At 37.1% G+C, this 22,402-nt stretch overlaps 3 protein-coding genes across 3 annotated transcripts; 1 reads left to right on the forward strand and 2 right to left on the reverse strand.

Moving 5' to 3' along the window:
• The first annotated feature begins 3,347 nt into the window (after positions 1 to 3,347).
• LOC120005885 (protein SHI RELATED SEQUENCE 6-like) lies at positions 3,348 to 6,532 on the forward strand. The gene is made up of 3 exons (XM_038855760.1): positions 3,348 to 4,245; positions 4,535 to 4,837; positions 6,110 to 6,532. The coding sequence occupies exons 1-3, from the start codon at positions 3,705 to 3,707 to the stop codon at positions 6,118 to 6,120; spliced, it is 855 nt and encodes a 284-aa protein (XP_038711688.1). The 5' UTR covers positions 3,348 to 3,704; the 3' UTR covers positions 6,121 to 6,532.
• A 153-nt stretch (positions 6,533 to 6,685) lies between these two features.
• Positions 6,686 to 12,289, reverse strand: LOC120005884 (phosphatidylinositol 4-phosphate 5-kinase 6-like). The gene is made up of 8 exons (XM_038855758.1): positions 10,458 to 12,289; positions 9,852 to 10,019; positions 9,340 to 9,505; positions 8,898 to 9,014; positions 8,612 to 8,805; positions 7,851 to 7,990; positions 7,674 to 7,755; positions 6,686 to 7,344 (listed from the first exon to the last, which is right to left on the reverse strand). Exons 1-8 carry the CDS (start codon positions 11,630 to 11,632, stop codon positions 7,056 to 7,058), a joined length of 2,331 nt encoding a protein of 776 aa, XP_038711686.1. The 5' UTR covers positions 11,633 to 12,289; the 3' UTR covers positions 6,686 to 7,055.
• Positions 12,290 to 14,170: 1,881 nt separating this feature from the next.
• On the reverse strand, positions 14,171 to 21,885 carry LOC120006263 (NADPH:quinone oxidoreductase-like). Its single transcript, XM_038856236.1, has 3 exons — positions 21,724 to 21,885; positions 21,417 to 21,608; positions 14,171 to 14,732 (listed from the first exon to the last, which is right to left on the reverse strand). The coding sequence occupies exons 1-3, from the start codon at positions 21,815 to 21,817 to the stop codon at positions 14,419 to 14,421; spliced, it is 600 nt and encodes a 199-aa protein (XP_038712164.1). The 5' UTR covers positions 21,818 to 21,885; the 3' UTR covers positions 14,171 to 14,418.
• Between the last annotated feature and the right edge of the window lie 517 nt (positions 21,886 to 22,402).

Genomic DNA, 22,402 nt, shown 5'->3' on the forward strand with positions numbered 1-22,402 from the left:
AAACTTTTTCCTTATTGGAGATTCATGTAATGTTCTCTGGTTTTTTTTCAAAATTCGTTCAGAAATATGTTTCTCAATAAAATTAAATTTTGAATGCGCATACATCTAATTCAATCAATTATTAATCGAACCATCTCTCTTTGATTCACGTGCTATTCTTTGCCTCGTTGACGATTCAATTTTTTATTTTTAAATTTTACACAATCATTACCAAAATTGATTCACTGTATTGTCTTTATTTAATGAGATCAGAAAACTATGTAGTGAAATATATGTACATTTTCCTTTTGAGGTTATTATACATACCATTTAATTTAATCATATGCACACTGAACCATTTAAATGTCCTTGGAATTTGTGTTTTTTTCCTATAAAATTTAATTATTTAAATAAATATATAATTATTTATACATCCATGAATCTTGCATAAACCAATGCAATTTTGAAAAAAATTTAAGGCCAAAAATCACTCAAATCCTTTTTGGGCCAATCACTTGTTCATCACAATTTTTTACTTGGATTAATAATAAATCATGAAAACAAATATTATTTTTCAAGATCACAATTTTTTAAAAACCTAATAAATTATGGTGTGATTCTTCTGTTTCTACTTTTATACATACCCCACACGTTCTATTGATTTTGTTCCAAAGAATTGAATATATTTGGAGTGGGTTGACCAACATATTTGGTTCTAAAAAAAAAAAAAAAAAAAAAAAGGAGGGATTGGTGGTCAGAAAGGATCAATCCATGCCAGAAGAAATCAAATATATGATGGACCAAATAACATAAATATTATAAGGTAAGGAAAACTTTATGAAAATTAAATTTCGGACAAGTTTATTAGAAATTGTTTGACTTCTAAGAATAGGACAGGACTTCAACAATTAGCTTGAATTTGGTTGCTCGCTACTAATTTTAGAAACCCAATATGTTGTTATGGTTGAATTGGATTTACTATTCCTTTATGGTGAAACATAATCAACGTGTATATATATATATATATATATATATAACTTTTAGGGTTCATAACTTTCTTTTAAAAAATTAGAAAAAAATGTATTTGTATTTTGATCGATCTTATGAACCAAATGATATATTTTTTATTTGAAAAAAAAAATCAAATTCAAGATGAAAAGTGCCGATAGTTAGATATAAAACAAAAAATATTTCAAAGACTTTTCTGGCTGCATTTGATTTTTATTTCGAACAAAAAATATATTGTTGGGTTCATGAGACTGATCAGAATACAAATATATTTTCTTCAAAATTTTTAAAAATAGTTTGAACCCTAAAAGTGAATATCTCATTTTAAAACCTTGTAAGAGAATTAATCTCTATATATATATATAAAGTGCAGTTTACTTACTCAGATTTCTAGCATGTTTGTATAAATGCTATAATGGAAGGCAACAAATATATGATGAGCTCGTAGGTATTAAGATTTATGCATTCATAAATGAGACTGGGTCTTTTTATTTGGCTATAAGCTGGATAGAGATGTATGTCCCGCGAATCTGAAAAACTATGGCCCGGCCCGCTTAATGATAGTGTCACTGGTCGGTCCAGCCCGTGTGAGCAGGAAATCCCAACCCAGCCTGCTAAGAGGCGTTGGGCCGGGCCGGACTATTGCTGGGCCCAATTACACCTAGGAAACTGCAGTATTTCAAGTTGAGTTCAATCCCAATTGGAGATGCAATTTTCAAGTCGTAGCACTAGCATGATGTAAATCCAGCTCCTCCTGCACTTCCCTAAGAGTATCCACAGTGGTCATTGTAATATCTAGCACTCCAAAACCATTCTCTCTATTCTCCTCTCTCACGTGTGGCACAATTTAATTGGATGAGTGAATCCACAATATACACTCCATACATTCTTACACTTCATACTCATTTTCTCTATTTTCCTTTTCATCATCTTTTTTTTTTTTTTATCATCTCTCTCTTCCTTTTCATCGTCTCTCTTCACTATTCATCAACTATATACATACTTCAACTCTCAAATATCATTTTTTCACAACTAAATTTTCAAGTGTCATTTTTCATCCATCGTGTGCATGTAGCGCTATACTTATCAAAAAAGTAACATTTCAAGTACTTGAAATACACTTCATTATACCTATTGTGAACATCTAACACTTAACTTATCAAGAAAATATCATCTCAACTACTTCAAAATCATCCAATTGTGGATGCTCCAAATCGACAAATGTGAAATTATTGACAGACAAATGTGAAATTATTAACAGTTTCTTTCAACATTAACCCTCCCAGAATGCAAGTGTGATAGGGTATGCACTTGCACTAAATAGCTGAAAAGGGTCCATTTCAAGACCCTTGGCCTAGCCTAGCCTACACACAAATGCACAACCTTAAAAATCCAAATTAAAGTACACTGCCACATATCTCAACTATGTTGAGCAATCTAGGGGATGTTATTAGAGACAACAAAATGTATTGTGAGACGTAAATTAAAGTACACCAGCACATATCTCAACTATGTTGAGCAATCGATGCGATGTTATTAGAGACAACAAAATGTATTGTGAGATGTAAAAGGGGTATCAAATACTATTCATAGAACTTTGAAATGCAACCATTGTGGTTGCTGTCTAGGGGCAGGGGGTTAATTCACTTGGGGAAAGCTACAAGCCTACAAATCACTAATGTAAAGGGTTTTTAGAAGAAGAATTGATGTAAAGTGGAATGATGATGGTGATGGACATGGTTGCTTGTGACATAGTGATGTCAATAATGGCCAACAACTAATATTATTATTTTAATTGAGAGAATCAGCTTTATTCATAGGGGATGCTTTAGGTGGGGTATAGATTAGGGTTAGGGCATAGACTTTTAAGACTACAGTTCACACTAACCCTTGACTCATAGGCTTAGATGGCCCCACAATCCTCTGCCAATACTACCAACTTTCTTTTGGATTTTTGGACAGCCCAATTTATTGGTGTCCACCAACAAAAAAAAAACTCTTGGGTGTTCAAAACAAACCCACAAAATTGACAGGCTGAGAGCCCTCCACAATCAGTGACACCCACCCCACTCTGTTTTCTAAGTGGCACTGGACACACTGAGTAAAAAGGCGTTGTTCCTTTGTGGACATCCCATATGGAAAGATGTCACATACATCAGTGCCACTGCCACACAAGTAGAACAAACAAATTAATCAAGCACATAGAATTATAGAAATGCAAACCCATACACTATGCTAGCTTTCACCCAGAGGAAAATAAGGATGTTATTGCAAAGAAAATTTAAATTCATGGACTAAGTCTAATTTTCCTCTTTTTCTGTTATATTGTACCAAAAACCAATAATTCTCCCAAGAAAAATAATAGTGGAAGTTCACTGTGAGTGCCGTATCTGTAAAAAAAGCATCCTCTCCTCTGTAACCAAATCTCTCCAACTCATCTCTCACAGGCAGAGTATAATTGTAAAATTAACAACCACAGCAGACCCAGATAGCAAAGTTGCTTTCATACTCTCAGTTTGGATTTCTCAATAGATCAGTCAGTCAGTCTATCAATTTTTGTATCACCATCAGCAATAGTGGCCACTCCCACCCGCCCTCCCCACCTACAATCACCACCCACAACCAGAATATGGCCGCCTCAACCACCAGCTGCCGCCATCACCCACCACCACCACACACCCATTCACCCTATTTTCCCACCTGATCACGAAATCAGCATGCTTGGTCTCCACAACATCCTCCTCATAGCTTCTTCTCAACAGACCCAAAACCCACACACCATTTCCTCAGATCACCACCAAAACAACCCACCAAATTTAAACAATCAAGATTGCAACTTTAATGCTTTAAATAATCCTTGGAGTCTACATAAGTGTCAAGAATTGAGTATTGCAAGGAAAGATGTGGGCTTGAGTGTGGGAGATGAGAGTGGTGCTTCTCTGGGGACTTGTACGGACTGTGGGAATAAGGCCAAAAAGGAGTGTAAGTATGGGAGGTGTAGGACTTGTTGCAAGAGCCGAGGGTATGATTGTTCCACTCACGTGAAGAGCACTTGGATCCCGGCGTCTAAGCGGCAGGAGAGGCACCAGGTCGGTGGTGGTGGAGGGTATTCTGGGTCTTCTTCGGGTGGTGTTAAAAGGTCAAGAATTGTGTCATCGTCGCAGAATGTGACTACAACTACTACTTCTAATAGCGTATCGTCTAATGCTGCTGCTCCTCCTGCTTCTTTGTGCTTTGACACTGGATCTAGTCACCAAGGTATCCTCTTTTCATATTTCTCTGTTTGATGTTTATAATATTGCTTAGATTTGTTGATTTCCATTTGAATCTTGCATGTTAAATTGAAGATCTCTTTCCAAAAAAAAAATCCTGTTTGATTTGTACATAGTCTGTTTGATGAAATAGAGTAATCGAACTGATTTGGGTTTATTGAGTTATTGATGCAAGATCATGTCACCCTTTCCATCTGTTAATGATCTGAGTGAAGGGGAGTAGTTTATGATGAATCTGATGAATTAAATTGACTTGGGTTCTCATTGAACTACAGATCCAAGCTTTAAACAGTCCCTTCCTGGGAAAGTTAAAGCACCAGCTGCCTTCAGGTGCATTAGAGTGACTGCCATTAGTGGTGAGGAAGCTGAGGTTCTCTACCAGGCTACAGTGAATATTTGTGGCCATGTTTTCAAAGGGTTTCTCTATAATCAAGGGGTTGATGAGAAACAGGCTTATCCATGTATCTCAAAAGTGCATTTGGAGAGTAGTACAAATGGAAGGGAATTTTCTGTACCAATTGTTGAGCCATCCAATGCTTATGCAGCTTCTGGCAACCGCAAATTGTTTGAAGCTACAGGTACTTACCCAATTTATCTGATGTTGTTTTGGGGTCTAATGACAGATAACGTTAAATTAATTACGCATAATGACCTACCACATTCTTAATGGGAACTTTGTAACTTACTTGAAATTTGTTATGAATTTTGTGGATTGTGGGCGGTATTGATTCTGCATTATTGTGCATTTCCATCAATCTTTTGTTTTCTATCCATCTGGAAAATGAAGCACAGGATTCTTCACTAACATGGAAGTTTCTCTGTTGAGATGTCAAAGGCATTAATGTGGCTTGTGCCTACTTCCTCAAGTTTGTTATTAATTCAATGTGTTTTCTCTTTAGATAAGCACAGTCGGTGCATTATGTGTTTGCCTTTTCTACTAATCAAACAAAGGGCGCATTTTGGTCCTAAATTAGCATTTTAAATTGTTATTTATATGCTTCATTTCTTCTTTGCTATTCTGACTCCATGGTAGAATTAGGTTTAGATGCACGACTACTTTTGGAACGTATAATTCTGTGTTATGAAAAGAAAAACTTTGATGAGTTGATTCTGTTATAGAGGTACATCCGTACATTAGATTAGTACATTTCTGCAGCTTAAGATACTTTTTGTATGTGTTGATCTAGGTAAAATAAACATTGGGATAATGCTCGGATGATGAAAATGATGATGTAATGCGTATTCTTGTTGTAGACTGTTAGTCATGTTTTCATAACGTTCATATGGTGTCAGTTCTAGTGATGTGGTATTTTCTTTTGTTATTATTTAAATGTCAATGCTTGTTTTGAGTAGGATGATCTGAAACATGTTGGCTTGGGGGTCTTTGCTGCATTTCTAATGGTAATACCATGACTTTTCACGTGGAAAATGAACTGTTTAATAAATGATTTTGGTGGGAGCTAATGGTTTAAGAAGCTAGGAATATTTTCTATATTTTGACAAATTAAATTAGGGACTTCGAAAGTTGCAACACACATTCCCCGGGGGGTTAGTTTCAATTTTCATCAAATATAGATGGTAAAAATGTATCATAATTATTGAGCAGTTAATCCAGTTAACTATGAAGCTTTCCCTCCAAACATGTTTGAAAACTCTGAAACTTCCCACTGTGAAATGTTGCTAGGCATTACTTAGAATGGTACATTTCCATGGCAGGAGCCGAACTTCCCGCGATAGGAGCTTTTTCTGCGATCATTGCGTGTCCCTTTTTTTCACAGACTTTTATTCATTCATTTGTCGACTATTACTGTCGGCTGACACTAACAATGGTTCTGTTAATATCATCACAGGTAACAAATGAGTAGCAATCCGACCTGGAGGTTTCAGTGTGCTGTTCAAGCCAATTGTTAGAATAACTCTGAGACAGATTTCTGGTGACCTGGAAGGTTTCTCTACGTAATTTGATGAGTGCAGCCCTTCAAATTCCTGTATCACTGATTTAAAGCCATTTGGTGCTGAGTTCTCTGTATTACCGTCTATTAGCCGGGAAAGAAGATGTATTATGTGCCCTATTTCGGAAGAAGCTGCCGTTATTTCATTTTGCAATTTGTTGTGTTGCAGCTGACATGGTGTTGGATGGCAATGTAAGTTAAGTATCAGGTCTCAGATTCAGTAGCAATTGAAAGATTGAACACTGCTAATATTCAGACTCTTTGTAAAGATCTTGAGTATGGGAACTGTTGAAAGTGGTGTAAGTTTTGTTGTGTTCAAAACATGTTCATCTCTCTCAACATTATTACAGTGACCAAACTGAGCAGAACATGGTCAAATCCATGTTGGTTCCATGTAAGAAAGCAACACAAAAATAGATCATATAATGGGCAAAAACATCAAGGGATTCTCCATAGATGCAATACTGATCTTGCAAAAAAGAATGAAACAGGAAGTGATAAAGCTAGAAGAAAATTTTCATTTAACATCACTAACTGAAAGTTAGTCCCATTGTCATCTCCTCCTGTACATTTTAAATAACATAAGCAGGGACTCTTCACCTCCTGTGAAAAAAATTCTAGGTACAAAAAGAATCATTTCAAGACATTTTTCCAGTGCTCTGTTACTCCTTTGAACTATCGTCTCGCCGAATATATAGCTCTTGCCAAACCATGAGGTCGGTAACTGCTCTTCCTGCACAAACTGCCATGAATATATAGCTCTTATCATCTGGGACGAAGACCAACTATACACAGATGACCATAAGCTGGGAAGTCAAAAGTATTGTGTCAATCTAAACCTTCTTTAAGTATCTTCTACGAAAATTCTGAAGACAAAATCCCGAAAACGTTTTGAATATTGCCTCGGATCAACAGCAGAGATGGAAGTTGGATCGTATTGCATTGATTTGTATGCGTGCTCAAGCTTTTTACTAATGTCGTAGTCTTGTAGTATGTCAATTATGCTAAAAAATATGATGATATCATACATTTCACCAGTTGGTTCTCCAACCAGCTGAGATTCACAGTTGCTTCTTCTCACTGTCCGTTCAGCCAATGCCGGCATGTTCACGCCTAGTTTGATGGAAGCCCACCTGAGTTACATAATTAGCAAAGCATTAGAAGAATGAATGCAGTACTAAATATAAAGATCGGGAATAAATCATCGCTTAATTCTTCCATACATGACGAAAAATCTTGATTTCATTGAGTTCCAGGATGGCTATTAATCAATTAAGAGTGAATGACTAATTCATTCTATGCCATGACAATGTATTACCCCGCGGTGTATGAACAAACATATATTTTCTATTTCCAACTTTTGCTTAGTCTGTGGATAGTTCTTGAATTCTTGAAGTACAGATATGTGCATGATTAGTACTGGACTATTAGTTGTGCACATTGTTAGAGAATTTAAAAATACCGAGATGAGTCAAAAAGATGCTGATCCATGTCCGCTCTAGAAAGGCGAGGGCCTCCTGCTTCAGTATCAGGGTCTCCATTTTCTGCCAAATCCAGAAAATATCGTCTGTTACCGGACAATTACTAATGGGAATATGGGATTATGAATCTAAATGGTAAAGAAATGACAGGAAATAACCAGTAGGTGTACGAACTCCAGAAGTCCGAGGGGGTGTGAGGCAATCCTTATTTGAAGCATCTCTGAAGTGAAGGCCAACCAAAAGACTGTAGTCCATAATTCTCTCCTGTTCAAGAAAGTCGCAATCCCTATCCACTTGCCTACAATAAGTGAAACTCAAGTTACAAAATGAAGCAACACCGACTCCGAAACAAGAATCTTTTGCTTTCCTTCTTCGCAAAGCAACTATTCAAAAAATAGCTGCTAAATGAGTCAATTTTTGAGGAACTTCATGCAGTTTAGTATTTAGAGCATATATCAAAGGGAAAAGGAAACATGGTACTCATATTTGATGACATTTGAATTGAATATCAGAATTTAAAAGTTACTTTTGCACTGCAGATACAAGGGCATATACTGCAAGAATGACAATGAAAACCTAGTGCTAGGGAATCAAAAAATCGTTTGCCTTAGACAACCAGAAGTAAACTAGTTAAAGAGTTTGCAAGCTAAGCCATTCACAGCGCCTTGTACTTTTCATCGAATAAAATGGTTCGAAATTTTTCAGGAGCAAGAAAATTGTCAATACCATGATAACTACCCATGCCAAGAGAATTTAATATAAAGTTATAAACCTCTTGGCTACAAAGCACATTACAAGTACACCTTTAACCATTCTTCTATCTGTACATCTCACAAATACCAACTACCAGGGAAAATGTTCTAACAAGACAAAACAAAAGGACTATAAAGGAACAGAAAGGATCTAAATGCGTTTTCACCTGCAAAATTCTTGGAACCAAACTTTCTGCAATCGAAATATGAAATTGAGATCAAGGTCCTTGAGGGTGGTTGTTGCATCAATTTCTGACTCAGGCTTAGAAGTTAATCGACCATGGGAAGAACCTTTCAAGTCAAAACGCCTATGAATGGCATATGTGGTGCAAAAAAGATTCCCCATTATGACAAATCGGACCTGGCTCATCAATGGCAAACTAAAATCATGGATATTGCAGTTGATGACTATTAATGAATTGAAAAAAAATAATTTTAAGCACTCGATATTACCTTCTTCTGCGCAGTTCCAGTTAATTTCACACAATGCAGACCATAAAATTTGGTGACTAGGGTGTTCTCAAATGCCCGAACATGATTGTAATAGGCTGGCAGCATCCTTATGAGTACCTGTAAGAGGTTGTGATACGGGATTTGTAATTATGAGTTGAAGAACGTGACAATGTTTCGAACCCTTTTACAACTATTTGATCATCGAGAATAATCTTGAAGGATTATAATTCCAGACCTGCTGGCAAAATTTTATTATCCTAGAAGAATTCAGTCACAAGGAACAATTTTTGGCTATGCAATAAAAGGTTTGGCAATATTGGTTGTTGGCTTGTTGCAGGCTTGTAATATACAACTAATAAATTTGGACGCAACATTAAGTCATTTGTATTGTTTTCCTCGAGTTCAAATTCAGGAAGAAAAATATGAAATGAGAAATACTCACTTTTACTTCAGACTTCTTCATTGTCTTTATCATGTAACGGTCATCATGGGTTAAATAAAAAAAACTTCCACTTTTGCCAGGGGATGATAACTCTCGCAGGGCATCATTTCCACATATTGATAGCATATAATCAGCTGCATCCACATTGAACAATTTCCTAAGAGTCCTGAAAATAGAGAAGAAAAGAAACTATCACGCTCGTTTACATATCTATCAAACTTACAATGACAGAAATCTAAATAACCATTCCAATTCAGCAATTCTTAGACTACTATTTTTGTGGAAGTAATGGACTTTATTATAGGCAGGAGTATGTTCAGCTCCTCTGCTTTCCAGACAACTATTTCCCTTAAAGTGATTAAGCCATCAAATATGCCTGGTTAATTGTAGAATATGCTCCGAGTAAATTCCTTGTCTTTATGTGAGTTGGTATACCAATATGAATGACAGCCAAACTGAAGGAATACTATTAAGAAAAACATAATTCTGCCAGGGAAGGGTTGATCACTGACCTGAAAACCACTGGACAGTAATCCTTCCACCTGAAGTCACAGGATTGATGAGGTGGGGTGTGCTTGGATCCTTCGGGGGGAAATTTAGTCCATACTTTTTCCTTGGGATCAAAAGCAGAAGACTTGAGATCAAGGGATATGGCTGGAGCAGGCCTTCCCACAGAATGTCTGTGTATGGCACCAGTAATCATATATATGACTAGAAACTCAGCATTTCAACGGCATAATTTAGATAAAATAAGGACCATAATATATGTTAGCTACAGACTGTAGTGAGGAAGATAATCTTATAAAGCATAATAAAAGACTAAATGAGGCAATGCAATAGATAAGATATCATTATATCAACCATTATAAGCACCTTACATTTGGAAGGGGGCAATCACAGTGACTAACATCTAACAAGAGTTCAAATTTTCAATTATGTTCATTCATCCAGATATGTACTAAATGCAAATTTGAATCTAAATCCTCAATGTTATAAGTGCATTACATATAACAATGACTTCAATTTGTTTCTAGGAAATATTCAACAAAGTTAAAAGAACATGGGATCAAACAAAAACCATTGGCAGACAGCAGAAAGAAACTTCATATTTCAATTACCTGATCCCCAACTGCAAATTGAGCATGAGGTCGTAATTCTTATGCCCTTTCGATATTGTCTGCCCCTGCCTCTTTGCTGGCTGTATTCTCAATGGTTGCTGATACCTTCCCGTTCCTGATTCTGATTCAAGTTGAAGATTCCTCAATCCTTCATCTCCGTTCCTTAAACTCCCTTCATTACCATCAAAACCACCATCAATAGCATAGTCTGAGGAGCCCCAACTGCAATTGCTGTAATCACTAATCCTCCCATCAGCGGACATCCTCCTAGGTCTCCTATCATTCCCTTTTGCTTTAAGATTGGCCTGCCCTTCAGAAGTCCAATTTGGCATCTTCTCTGATGGAAATACTGTCACTTTCTCACAAGGGAAAATCGTGCATGCACTCAAGTCCTCTAAATACACCTCTTGCGGATCCCAATCAAAATTGTTCCCGGTCGGAGAGCCAGAAGGGTAATAAGTCCCACTCTGCTCTTTAGGGTCCAAGCTCCAAAGCCCAACATAGAAACTCCCATCTGCCCATCTGAAAGTTCCATTTCCTTTAGGCAAACCAGTCTCCCAAAACCCATCATACCTATTTCCATTGCTCCAGATCATGGTTCCATTGCCATTGAACATCCCATTCTTCCATTGGCCAATGTAGTGATTCCCATTTTTCCATTGGTACCTTCCATGTCCATGTTGCAGGCCACGGCGCCAATCGCCCTCGTAATAGTCCCCATTGGCAAAACTCTTGGTGCCCTGTCCATGTTTCAAGTTCATTACCCAAGAACCCTTGTATGTGGTCCCAGAGGAACCGGTATAGGTGCCCTTGCCATCCATGTAACCACTCTTGAACTCACCCTCATATGTAGCTCCTGAGGGCCAGCTGAACTTTCCTTTCCCAATGGTTTTGCCTCTCTGCCATTCACCAACATACATACACCCATCAGTCCAGAGGTATTTGCCATCGCCATGAGGTAGGCTATCAAGCCATTGACCAGTATAGAAGTCCCCATTGGGTAGAGCCCTCTCCGCATGTTGAAGTTCTTCAGGGGCAGTACCGGAATCATCATCATCAACATGAGCTACAGACATGGTTCCAAATATGGTGTTTGCTCTCTTCTTTGGAGCAGCTTTCGCTTTCTTTACAGTTGCTTCCCAGGCCTTTAGAATGCCTTTGCGGTCTTTGCTCATTCTCTCTCAAGAACCCCCTCCTTTGTCTCTCTCCCCCTCCCCCTCCCCCTCCCCCTCTCTACATCTATCTCTCTTGCATTCCCCTTTTTTGGTGCCTATTCTCCCTCACCCATCAATACCCAAATCAAATCAAGTCTCATCCTTTTTTCCCTCCATCAATGAATGGTTTTCAGAAACCGAAGAGCCATTCCTGTAACAGAACTGAAGAAACAAAGAATGACAGAATCAGAATCAAAAACCAACAAATGGGTGTGTCTGTCTAGTTTAATGAAAGGAAATTTGTGAGTTCTTGTTTCTTCTGGTGCTTATATGAAATGTGGGTTTTTCAGATTTCAAAAACACCGGAGATGTTAGGATTGATGGGGAAAGCAAAAAACTGAAAAAGCGTAAGGTTGGTAGCCAATGAGTGTAAACAAAAAAGAAAAAAAAAATGAAATCTTTGTTTTTGTCTGTCTGTTCTTCTTCTTCTTTTTCTCTCTCTTCTTTGTTTGGTGAGGATGAATGATTCCGGAAATGGCTCCTAAAACTACTAACAGACCAAAAATTTGGAGGGAGGAGAAATGGAGATGTGCTTGCCATTTTTAGTGCTCTTCTTGTCTTGTGAGACCAAATCCAGCATCCCCCTATACCCACTAATTTTTGAACAAAAAAACTTTGGCTTCCCTGGTTGGTCAAAAAATCTAACGCCTGATATTGCCATCATGTCCTTCCATTTTTCGTATATAATCAAGTGCATGTACCAACGAGAGCGGAGGGGAGATTCGGGTTGACAATCGATTGAGTTAGGTACATATGTGTTCAAGATTTAATTCCAATAAAAAACATATTTTTTAATGATATTTAAAAAAAAATTCACATGATCGGGAACTAAAAAAGAAAATCTAATAATTTTAGGGTACAAGTAAAAAAAATATGGAGTTGTGTCATATTGTAATGTAAGAGTTGTGTGTTTTGTCTTAAAAATCTTATTAGGGGATTCATATTTCCAATAACTAATGAGTGTATATAGTGTGCAACACACGTCTAAATGGTCTCCATCGTGCAGCCTGCTTTCTTTCAGTCATGGTCAACTGAGGCCGTCCAAGCTGCTTTTGCGGATAAGTGGATCCAGGCCCATATCCAGGACTCTGCTTCTGTGCTTAATTCATTGATGTACAAAAATCTCCGTAGTATTTTAAAAAAAAAATTCAACTTATCGTGCGTTTGGTACAAAGGTAATGGGGTGTAATAGTTACAAGGGTAATTAAATTTTAAGTGTACTTATGTTTGTTATGTCAGTATAACTTTTACTCCTGTAATAAATTTTAGTAATTGAGCTTATTTTTTACACATAAAGTTTACTAGTGGGGGGACCTGGGTAATAAAAAGTAATGAGAAGTTTTACTCCAACCTATTACCCCTTTAAATAAAAAATTATAAAAGCTCGTAAGTTATATATATATATACATATACACAGACACATATATACACACACATATGCACTTATATATATATATATATATATATATGTACATATATGCATACACACACATATACATAAGCACTGACACATATAGACACACACACATATGCACTTATATATATATATACACATATATATATACATACATATATACACATATATACATATACAAATATATATATACATATATACATATACAAATATATATGTACATATATACATATATATGTATATATATACATATATATATACATACATATATATACATACATATATATACATATATATATACTTACATATATATACATATATATGTATATATATGTACATATATACATATATATGTATATATATACATATATATATACATACATATATATACATACATATATATATACATATATACATAAATATGTATATATATGTATGTATATACATATATATATACACACACACACACACATATGCACTTATATATATATATATGTACATATATGCATACACACACATATACATAAGCACAGACACATATAGACATATATATATATGTATGTATATATATGTATGTATATACATAAATATGTATATATATATATGTATGTATATGTATGTATATCTATATATGTATATACATAAATATGTATATTTATGTATATACATAAATATGTATATTTATGTATACACACACATATACATACACACATATATATATACAAAAATTGTTAACAATTGTTGTTATATATATATATATATATGTCTGGCTGTGTGTGTATATATATGCATACGTATCTATATTTTTAAAATTTTGGTACATGATAGTTGTAACAATAAAAAACATAATCTCACTTTTTTCTAGTTTGGTTCATTACAATAATAACAAACAAGGGTAATTGTATTACACCAATAATGTATAGTCGTAACAAACAAGAGTAATGAATACTTGGGTAAATTTTACCCTTCTTTACCAAACAAGGGTAACACTTATTCTCCATAATTGTTATTACCCTTGTAACATTTACATGGGTAACAAATTATACCTTTAAATTCTTACCCCCATACCAAACGCACCCTTAAGGTTTATTATGAAGAATCCTTCATGTTTTTATTCAAGGCCGGACCGCGTGATCCGTCAGGTCAGGCCCGACCCTACTAAGTGGGCCGGGCTGTAGGTTCTCAGATTCACGGGCCGGAAATAAACATGAAACGTAATAATAAGGTCTGAATACAATCCAATATTCCAATACAATGCAAATCATGTTGATAGTTGATACACAACAACAACAACAACAACAACAACAACAATAGAGTTCCAGTCGCACACGGACTACTTCAGCACTTTACCACCTTGGAGGCGCAGAGTAAATGCCTGTAACGATAGCAGCACTTTCTGTAGCTTCTCCTTAGCCGCTTCATCAATCAAGTTACCATCACTATCAAACTTCAATGGAGGCTGGAATGCATTCAAGACAAACTCGGGTTTGTTGATGAAGTGAAGATCAAGAAAGACTCCGATTCGGCGAAGATGGTACTGTGCAAGTCCACCTCCAAAACCACCTCCAGCACTCACAATGGCAGCAGCTTTATCAGCCCAAACATTCGGTGACCTAGACGCCCAGTCAATCGCATTCTTCAGAGGTGCTAGTACCATACATTACAAGCAGAGATGGGTTAATATTGTTGAATAGAGTCAAAGATTTACCCAAGATTTACTTTATTGATTGAAGACTTTATTGACAAACTCAATATTGATTGAAGACTTTCCTTAATTGAAGATTCGGCAATCAATATTGATTTGTCTAAGTTCATAATTGATGCCTCAATTGTTGACTAATTGATGCCTCAATTGTTGACTAATTGATGCCTCAATTGTTGACTTTGATAGTGACTTTGATAGAGATTGTAATTACGTAGATCATTGATTGTAAACCAATGTAATAGCTATATATAGGTGTTTCCCACTTCAATAAAAGTAATTGATTGCAAAATTAAGTTGGTATCGGAGCAAGGTTCTCTTAACATACTACCTCTCCATCACCGTAGCTACTAGGGGCCGACTGCTCCAACCATCCGACAGAAGCCGATTGCTTCGTCCATAACAGGTGCCGATTGCACCATTGAACCAGAATCTCATCCAGAAATTACAAACAACTCATGGCTGAATCCGGTGCTCTTATAGTTCCACCTGTGGTGACGCCAACTCAAGAACCAACCTCTATTCCTTATGGGATCAAACTGAATGACTCAAATTTCACTCTTTGGTCTCAGGTGGTTACTATGTTCGTTGCTGGACGAGGAAAGATGGAATATCTCAAAGGTACGACCTCGAAACCTACTGTTAGTGACTATACATATAACAAGTGGATGATGGAGGATGCTACTGTAAAAGGCTGGCTTATTGGCTCTATGGAGGCCGATATAATGAATCTTTTTATTCGTTTACCCACTGCGAATGATGTTTGGGATGCTGTGTCTCAAACATATTTTGAGGGTGCTGATAAATCTATTTTGTATGATCTGTCTCGAAAAGCTATGGCAACTAAGCAGGCAGGGCGACCTGTGGCTGCATACTATTCCGATCTTAAGGTTATTTGGCAGGAGCTTGATCATCGTCGTCCAATTACCTTTACTCAGCCAGATGTGATTAAGACTCGAATGGCTGAAATTGATGAAGATCGAGTCTATTCTTTTTTGGCTGGGCTTGATGATATATATGATTCTGTTCGGGGAGATATTCTTCGTACTAATCCTCTACCTGGACCTGATAATGCTTTCTCAACTGTGAGACGTGAAGAACTTCGCCGGAATACAATGATGTCTTCAGAAGTTCCTCAGATGGCTATGGCAGTTCGAAAATATGGAACTCCAACAAGTTCTTTGTCACTGTCAGTACCTACTGGTGGTAAATGTACTCATTGCGGCAGCACCAAACATATTGTAGATACTTGCTTCAAAAAGCATGGATATCCCGAGTGGTGGCAGGCTCACAAAGAGCGATTACAAGCTCGAAAAGGTGGTAAAGTTGCGCTATGCACCTCACCTACAGTCCCAATGGCACCGACTCCATCTTCAATGGATACCATGGCTTCCACTACTCCAGTTGATATCACTCACTCTGTGGTAGATCCTACTCTTCTCCAACAGTCAGGTAGTGTTGGTCTAGCCCTTCTTGCAACAAATTCTGAAAAAGATCCCGGTTGGATTCTTGACTCTGGTGCGACTAATCATATGACCTTTGATGCGTCCTTATTACATGATGCTTGTTTACCAAATTGCTCTACTGTCACCAATGCCAATGGTGTTTCATATCCGGTTACGGGCGCTGGAAGGGTTAACTTAACTCCTTCATTATCCTTGGAGCACACTTTATTGATTCCTGCTCTTTCCAATAATCTTTTATCTGTGCCACAAGTTACTACACAACTAAATTGTTTAGTATTAATGTATCCTACTTTTTGTTTCCTTCAGGATCTCTGCAGCGGGGAGATAATTGGGCGTGGTACTAAGAGAGAGTGATTATATTATGTGGAAGATGTTAGTATGGGACGATCTCTATCAGCAAAAGGGTCATCTAGGGCATCAGAAGATCAGATTCGGTTATGGCATCATCGTTTGGGTCATGTCTCCTTTGGGTACTTGAAATATTTATTTCCTACTTTATTTTCTACATGTGAACCTTCCAATTTTCAGTGTGATACATGTGTTTTGGCCAAGAGTCATCGTGCTACTTATTCTGATAGTACTAATAAAAGAGTTGTGCCTTTTGCATTGGTTCATTCGGATGTTTGGGGACCTGCCCCTGTTACTACTTCTACTGGCTTTAGATGGTTTGTATTATTTATTGATGATTGCACTCGTATGACTTGGCTTTACCTTATGCGTCATAAGAGTGATGTGGCTGCTTGCTTCCGCACGTTTCATACCATGATCAAAACACAATTCTCTACTAATTTACAAGTTCTTCGATCTGATAATGGTGGTGAATTTGTAAATCAGGAGTTACAAGCTTATTTTCAGACTCATGGAATTTTGCATGAAACCACTTGTCCTTATACACCACAACAGAATGGTGTTGCTGAGCGCCGAAACAGACAAATTTTGGAGATTACACGTGCTGCCCTTATTGGAGCCCACATGGCACCACGTTTTTGGGAAGAAGCTGTTACCACAGCTGTATATCTTTTGAATAGGGTACCCACTCGTGTTCTACAATTTCAGACACCACTTGATAAATTGGCATCCTATGTAACACTGCCATCGCACCTCACACTTCCTCCCCGGGTGTTTGGTTGTGTTGTGTTTGTACATTTACAGAAACATCTCCGCACGAAACTTGATCCTTGTGCCCTCAAGTGTGTATTTGTCGGTTATCATCCTTCACAAAAGGGTTATCGTTGTTTTCATCCTCCTACAAGTAAGTTCTATGTTACTATGAATGTCACCTTTTCTGAACATGAAATGTTTTTTTCTTCACCTAATTCCACGCTTCCGGGCCCGAGTGGTGATACTGTTGTTGAAGCTCCAAATTGGATGGAGTTGTTTCCTGATCCACTGTGTGTTGCCGATACTGTTGCTGAAGCTCCCTCTCTCTCATCTTCGCTAGTACCCACTTCCGATACTCCTCGTACAGATCCTCCTGAGGTAAGCATTGAGTCTGATGTTAATACTAACAATATTTGTGATAATACTTGTGTCTCGATTGAAACTGACAGATACGTACTCCCACCAAGAAGTACTCGTGGTGTTCCACCAGATAGATTTTCACCAGAGGTTGTGCGAAAAGTGAAATATCCTATTGCTCAGTATGCATCCACTCACCGACTGTCAAAGGAATGTCGAAGCTTTGTCAGTAATATGACTGTCATAGATATTCCTACTAAAGTGCAAGAGGCGTTGTTGGATCCAAAATGGGCAACTGCAATGACTGAGGAGATGACAACACTTGAGAAAAATCAAACTTGGGAATTGGTGGAGTTGCCGAAAGGAAAAAAAGCTGTTGGTTGTAGGTGGGTGTACACCGTCAAGTGCAAGCCTGATGGTTCGGTTGATAGGTATAAAGCTAGACTTGTGGCTAAAGGATTCACCCAGACGTATGGGGTTGATTATCAGGAAACGTTTGCTCCTGTTGCAAAAATTAATACGGTTCGAGTCCTAATATCCCTAGCTGCAAATTTTGATTGGCCTCTACAACAATATGATGTAAAAAATGCTTTTTTACATGGTGAGCTACAGGAAGAAGTTTATATGTCTCTACCCCCAGGATATGAAGCTCCAGGTGATCAAAGTGTCGTGTGTAAACTGAAGAAAGCCTTATACGGGTTGAAACAATCTCCTCGAGCTTGGTTTGGTCGATTCCGACTTGCTATGAGAAGATTCGGCTATAAGCAAAGTAATGCAGATCACACTTTATTTTTGAAAGGAGTTGGTCATAAATTAACGGCTCTCATTATTTATGTTGACGACATGGTAGTGACAGGCAATGATTCTGAAGAAATGCGTAAACTGAGAGACTATTTGTCAACTGAATTTGATATGAAGGATTTGGGAGGATTAAAATATTTTTTGGGCATTGAAGTTGTTCGTTCTGAGCAAGGAATATTTTTATCCCAACGAAAGTATGTGCTTGACTTATTAACAGAAACTGGTATGCTTGGATGTCAGCCAATTGGATCTCCTATGGAACAAAATTATGGATTGGAAGAGTCTTCGAATCAAACTTCAATAGACAAATTACGATATCAAAGGTTAGTTGGGCGTTTAATCTATTTGTCTCATACGAGGCCTGATATTGCATATGCGGTCAGTGTTGTGAGTAGATTTATGCACAATCCTGGTAAACAACATATGGATGCAGTTATTAGAATTCTGAGATATTTAAAATCTGCACCGGGAAAAGGCTTACTTTTTTCTAAGAATGGGCATGCAGACGTATGGGGCTATACCGACTCAGATTGGGCAGGTAAAGGAGACCGAAGAAGATCAACCACTGGGTATTTAACTTTTGTTGGAGGAAATCTGGTTACTTGGAGAAGTAAAAAGCAAAAAGTTGTCTCATTGTCTAGTGCAGAAGCCGAATACAGAGCAATGGTGAAAGGTATTTGTGAGTTGTTATGGCTCAAACGGCTTATGGGGGAGCTGAGTTTGTCCATTAAAAGACCAATGAAATTGTATTGTGATAATCAGTCAGCAATTAAAATTGCTGAGAACCCAGTGCAACATGATCGGACTAAACATGTGGAAATTGATAGGAATTTCGTGTATGAAAAGTTAGAAGAAAAAATAATTGAAGTTCCGTATATGAAGACCGAAGATCAGTTGGCTGATGTGTTAACCAAGGGAGTGTCAAATTCAGTGTTTGCTGATTCACTTGTCAAGCTGGGCATGTACGATGTCTATGCACCACCTTGAGGGGGAGTGTTGAATAGAGTCAAAGATTTACCCAAGATTTACTTTATTGATTGAATACTTTATTGACAAACTCAATATTGATTGAAGACTTTCCTTAATTGAAGATTCGGCAATCAATATTGATTTGTCTAAGTTCATAATTGATGCCTCAATTGTTGACTAATTGATGCCTCAATTGTTGACTAATTGATGCCTCAATTGTTGACTTTGATAGTGACTTTGATAGAGATTGTAATTACGTAGATCATTGATTGTAAACCAATGTAATAGCTATATATAGGTGTTTCCCACTTCAATAAAAGTAATTGATTGCAAAATTAAGTAATATTAGTGTATAAAAATATAACTTGGATGAATCAACCTGGAACCAGTCTCTGCAACAAGTTTTTGTCCTAGCTAACTAATGTAGGAGGTGATCTTTAACACAGCTAATGATGATGAAGATGAGTTTCCAACAGCCAATAGAAAGGAATTTTCTTTACAAAAATGCAGATTGAAGGAGATTAAACAACTTCAAGCATCATCAATTGTAAGAGGCAGCAAAACCATTTACGTTCGATCTCAATACACTCATTGAAGCGAAAACCACCCAGCATGCGTTTGTATAAATCCCTTGAAGCGGTAAAATTATGTTCGGTCCGGATGGATGACTAAATTTTATCCATCCGGATTAGATCAAGTTTGAATAAAAGTTATATGTCCGAAATTTGATATAAAATTTTTATCCGGTTTAAAAACGGGTCAAGATCCAAACATATAAATCTTGTCAAAACCCTAACCCAAATTAGGTTATCATCCATAATTAAACTAATATGAGTTTGCTCAATAAGTATGAACGAAGTTCAATTTGGGTTTGGATTCTAAACACATGATGCAGGGGGTGGCCCTGGGCCTGGGTGAGTTGGGCCCTTGCCCAGAGCCCCCAATTTTGAAATTTTTTAGTTATAGGATAGTTTATTTTAAAACCAACCCCAAACCTATTTTAAAGCTATAAATATTATTTATAAACCCCAAAAGGAATTGAGAATTAAAACAAACTAATAAAAATGAGGAGTCCAACCCAATTACAAAGTGAGAAAGACCATTTTAGGCTTTAGACTCTTAGAAGTTAGACTAGTCCATAAAGAAATTAAGAAAAAAAAAATCAAAAGCCTCTTCAAAAATCAAAAGATTTTTTGAAGTGTGACACTTTTTATGATATTGATGGAAGAGATTTAGATTTAGAAATAAAAGTTTAGTGTAACATTTTATCCAAAGAAATTAAAAAGCCAATTGAAATATTAAATTATTTGCAAACAATAGATGGTGGTTTTCCAAATGCATGGATTGCAGATAGAATATTGTTAACTATTCCAGTAACGGTAGCCTCCGTAGAGAGAAATTTTTCAAAATTAAAGTTGATAAAATCATATATTCGATCCACCATGTCGTAAGAAATGTTAAATGAGTTAGTTATATTGTCTATTGAATGTGATTTGACGAAAAAAATTGATTATATTAAAGTAATTCATGATTTTACATCTCAAAATGTTAGAAGAGTCATATTTAAGTAATATTTTTTTAGAATTAGACTTTAAGAACTATACGATAATAATGGGAGAGTTGGCAGCAACATGGTCACCATGAGTACTGACTTAGACGGTTATTATAGTTTTCTTTCTCTAGCAATTTTGATTATAGTATGTTGATATAGTCTACCTTTTTAGGCTTGTTTCATTCTATCTATTGGTGGCCCGAGTGTCAATTTTGGCCTCATATTCTTTGAATCGATGAGTTGATGAATATATATATATGTGGTCCTGACCTTTTCAAAAACAAAAAAGATACGCCACCCACATGATGTTGTTCCACCTTAAACCCATTTTTTACCACCCTATGAATGCATGTGCTCATAAAGAAGAAAAAGAGAAAGAGTACCGGTGACGGAGTAATTGTACTCCGGCGAGGCGAAGAGATAGCTATCGGCTTCGAGAATCTTCTTACGGAAAGCTTCAACGGCCGGAGGATAAGTCCCGTCGACTTCGAGATCGGTGTTGAGCATCGGGAGAGCCGATATGTCAACGTATTCGATTTCCATTCTGGGTATGGACTCTTTGGTTATGTCGATTGCTACGATAATCAATTAAGAAGGGAGAAACAGAGAATCGAATCATTTGGCTCAAGGAGATAGAGAAAACACGATGGGGAGAAAGAGAAAGAGAGAGAGAAAGAGATGTACGGGTACCTGAACGGATAAGGCCGCGGTTGTAGGAGCCTTTTCGGAGAGATCCGCAAATTGCAGCGACTCTAATCAGGGGTGTCTCTGCCGCCGCCGCCATTTATCTCTGCTGACCACTCGCCCTATGCGTCTACTGCTCGCTGCCCTGTCTGCGTCTGCCGGGTGCAGACTGTCCTATAAAAACAAAAACAAAAACCAGTTTTGATAAATTATAACCAACCCTTTTATTTCCCTCTAAAAAACAAAATGCCTCTATATTTTAAATTTTATCATCTAGACCCCTTAAGTTTATAGTGGTGTGGGTTGTCTTGTAAAAGAGAGAGGTTCTGGACCCAAAAATGTCAAATGTGGCCTGCTCGTTCATGCATGTCTTGTACATATATCCATGAAAATTACATTTGGTCCAATGCTTAGACATCATGCCTTGCCAAGTCTCCTACCAATATATATAAGAATTGTCTCTGCTGACCACTCGCACTATGCGTCTATTGCTCGCTGCCCTGTCTGCGTCTGCAGAGTGCAGACTGTCCAATAAAAACAAACACTATTTCTGATAAATTGTAAGAAAAAACCCTTTATTTCCCTCTCAAAAACAAAATACCCCTATATTTTAAATTTTATCATCTAGACCCCTTAAGTTTATAGTGGTGTGGTTTGTCTTGTGAAAGAGATTGAGGTTCTGGAC

Source organism: Tripterygium wilfordii, chromosome 9 (assembly GCF_013401445.1).
Source record: "Tripterygium wilfordii isolate XIE 37 chromosome 9, ASM1340144v1, whole genome shotgun sequence".
Classification (NCBI taxonomy): Eukaryota; Viridiplantae; Streptophyta; class Magnoliopsida; order Celastrales; family Celastraceae; genus Tripterygium; species Tripterygium wilfordii.

Bases quoted from the DNA above. Each gene is read 5' to 3' on its own strand.
- LOC120005885 (XM_038855760.1), top strand. From the start codon at position 3,705: ATGCTTGGTCTCCACAACATCCTCCTCATAGCTTCTTCTCAACAGACC. The intron at 4,246-4,534 runs GTATCCTCTTTT...ATTGAACTACAG, and splicing joins CACTGGATCTAGTCACCAAG to ATCCAAGCTTTAAACAGTCC.
- LOC120005884 (XM_038855758.1), bottom strand. From the start codon at position 11,632: ATGAGCAAAGACCGCAAAGGCATTCTAAAGGCCTGGGAAGCAACTGTA. The intron at 7,756-7,850 runs GTTATTTCCTGT...TGGATTTGGCAG, and splicing joins TGGAGTTCGTACACCTACTG to AAAATGGAGACCCTGATACT. The intron at 7,345-7,673 runs GTATTTTTAAAT...TATGTAACTCAG, and splicing joins CATCTTTTTGACTCATCTCG to GTGGGCTTCCATCAAACTAG.
- LOC120006263 (XM_038856236.1), bottom strand. From the start codon at position 21,817: ATGGCGGCGGCGGCAGAGACACCCCTGATTAGAGTCGCTGCAATTTGC. The intron at 21,609-21,723 runs GTACCCGTACAT...TGATTATCGTAG, and splicing joins CCGCGGCCTTATCCGTTCAG to CAATCGACATAACCAAAGAG. The intron at 14,733-21,416 runs GTACTCTTTCTC...GTATGGTACTAG, and splicing joins GTACAATTACTCCGTCACCG to CACCTCTGAAGAATGCGATT.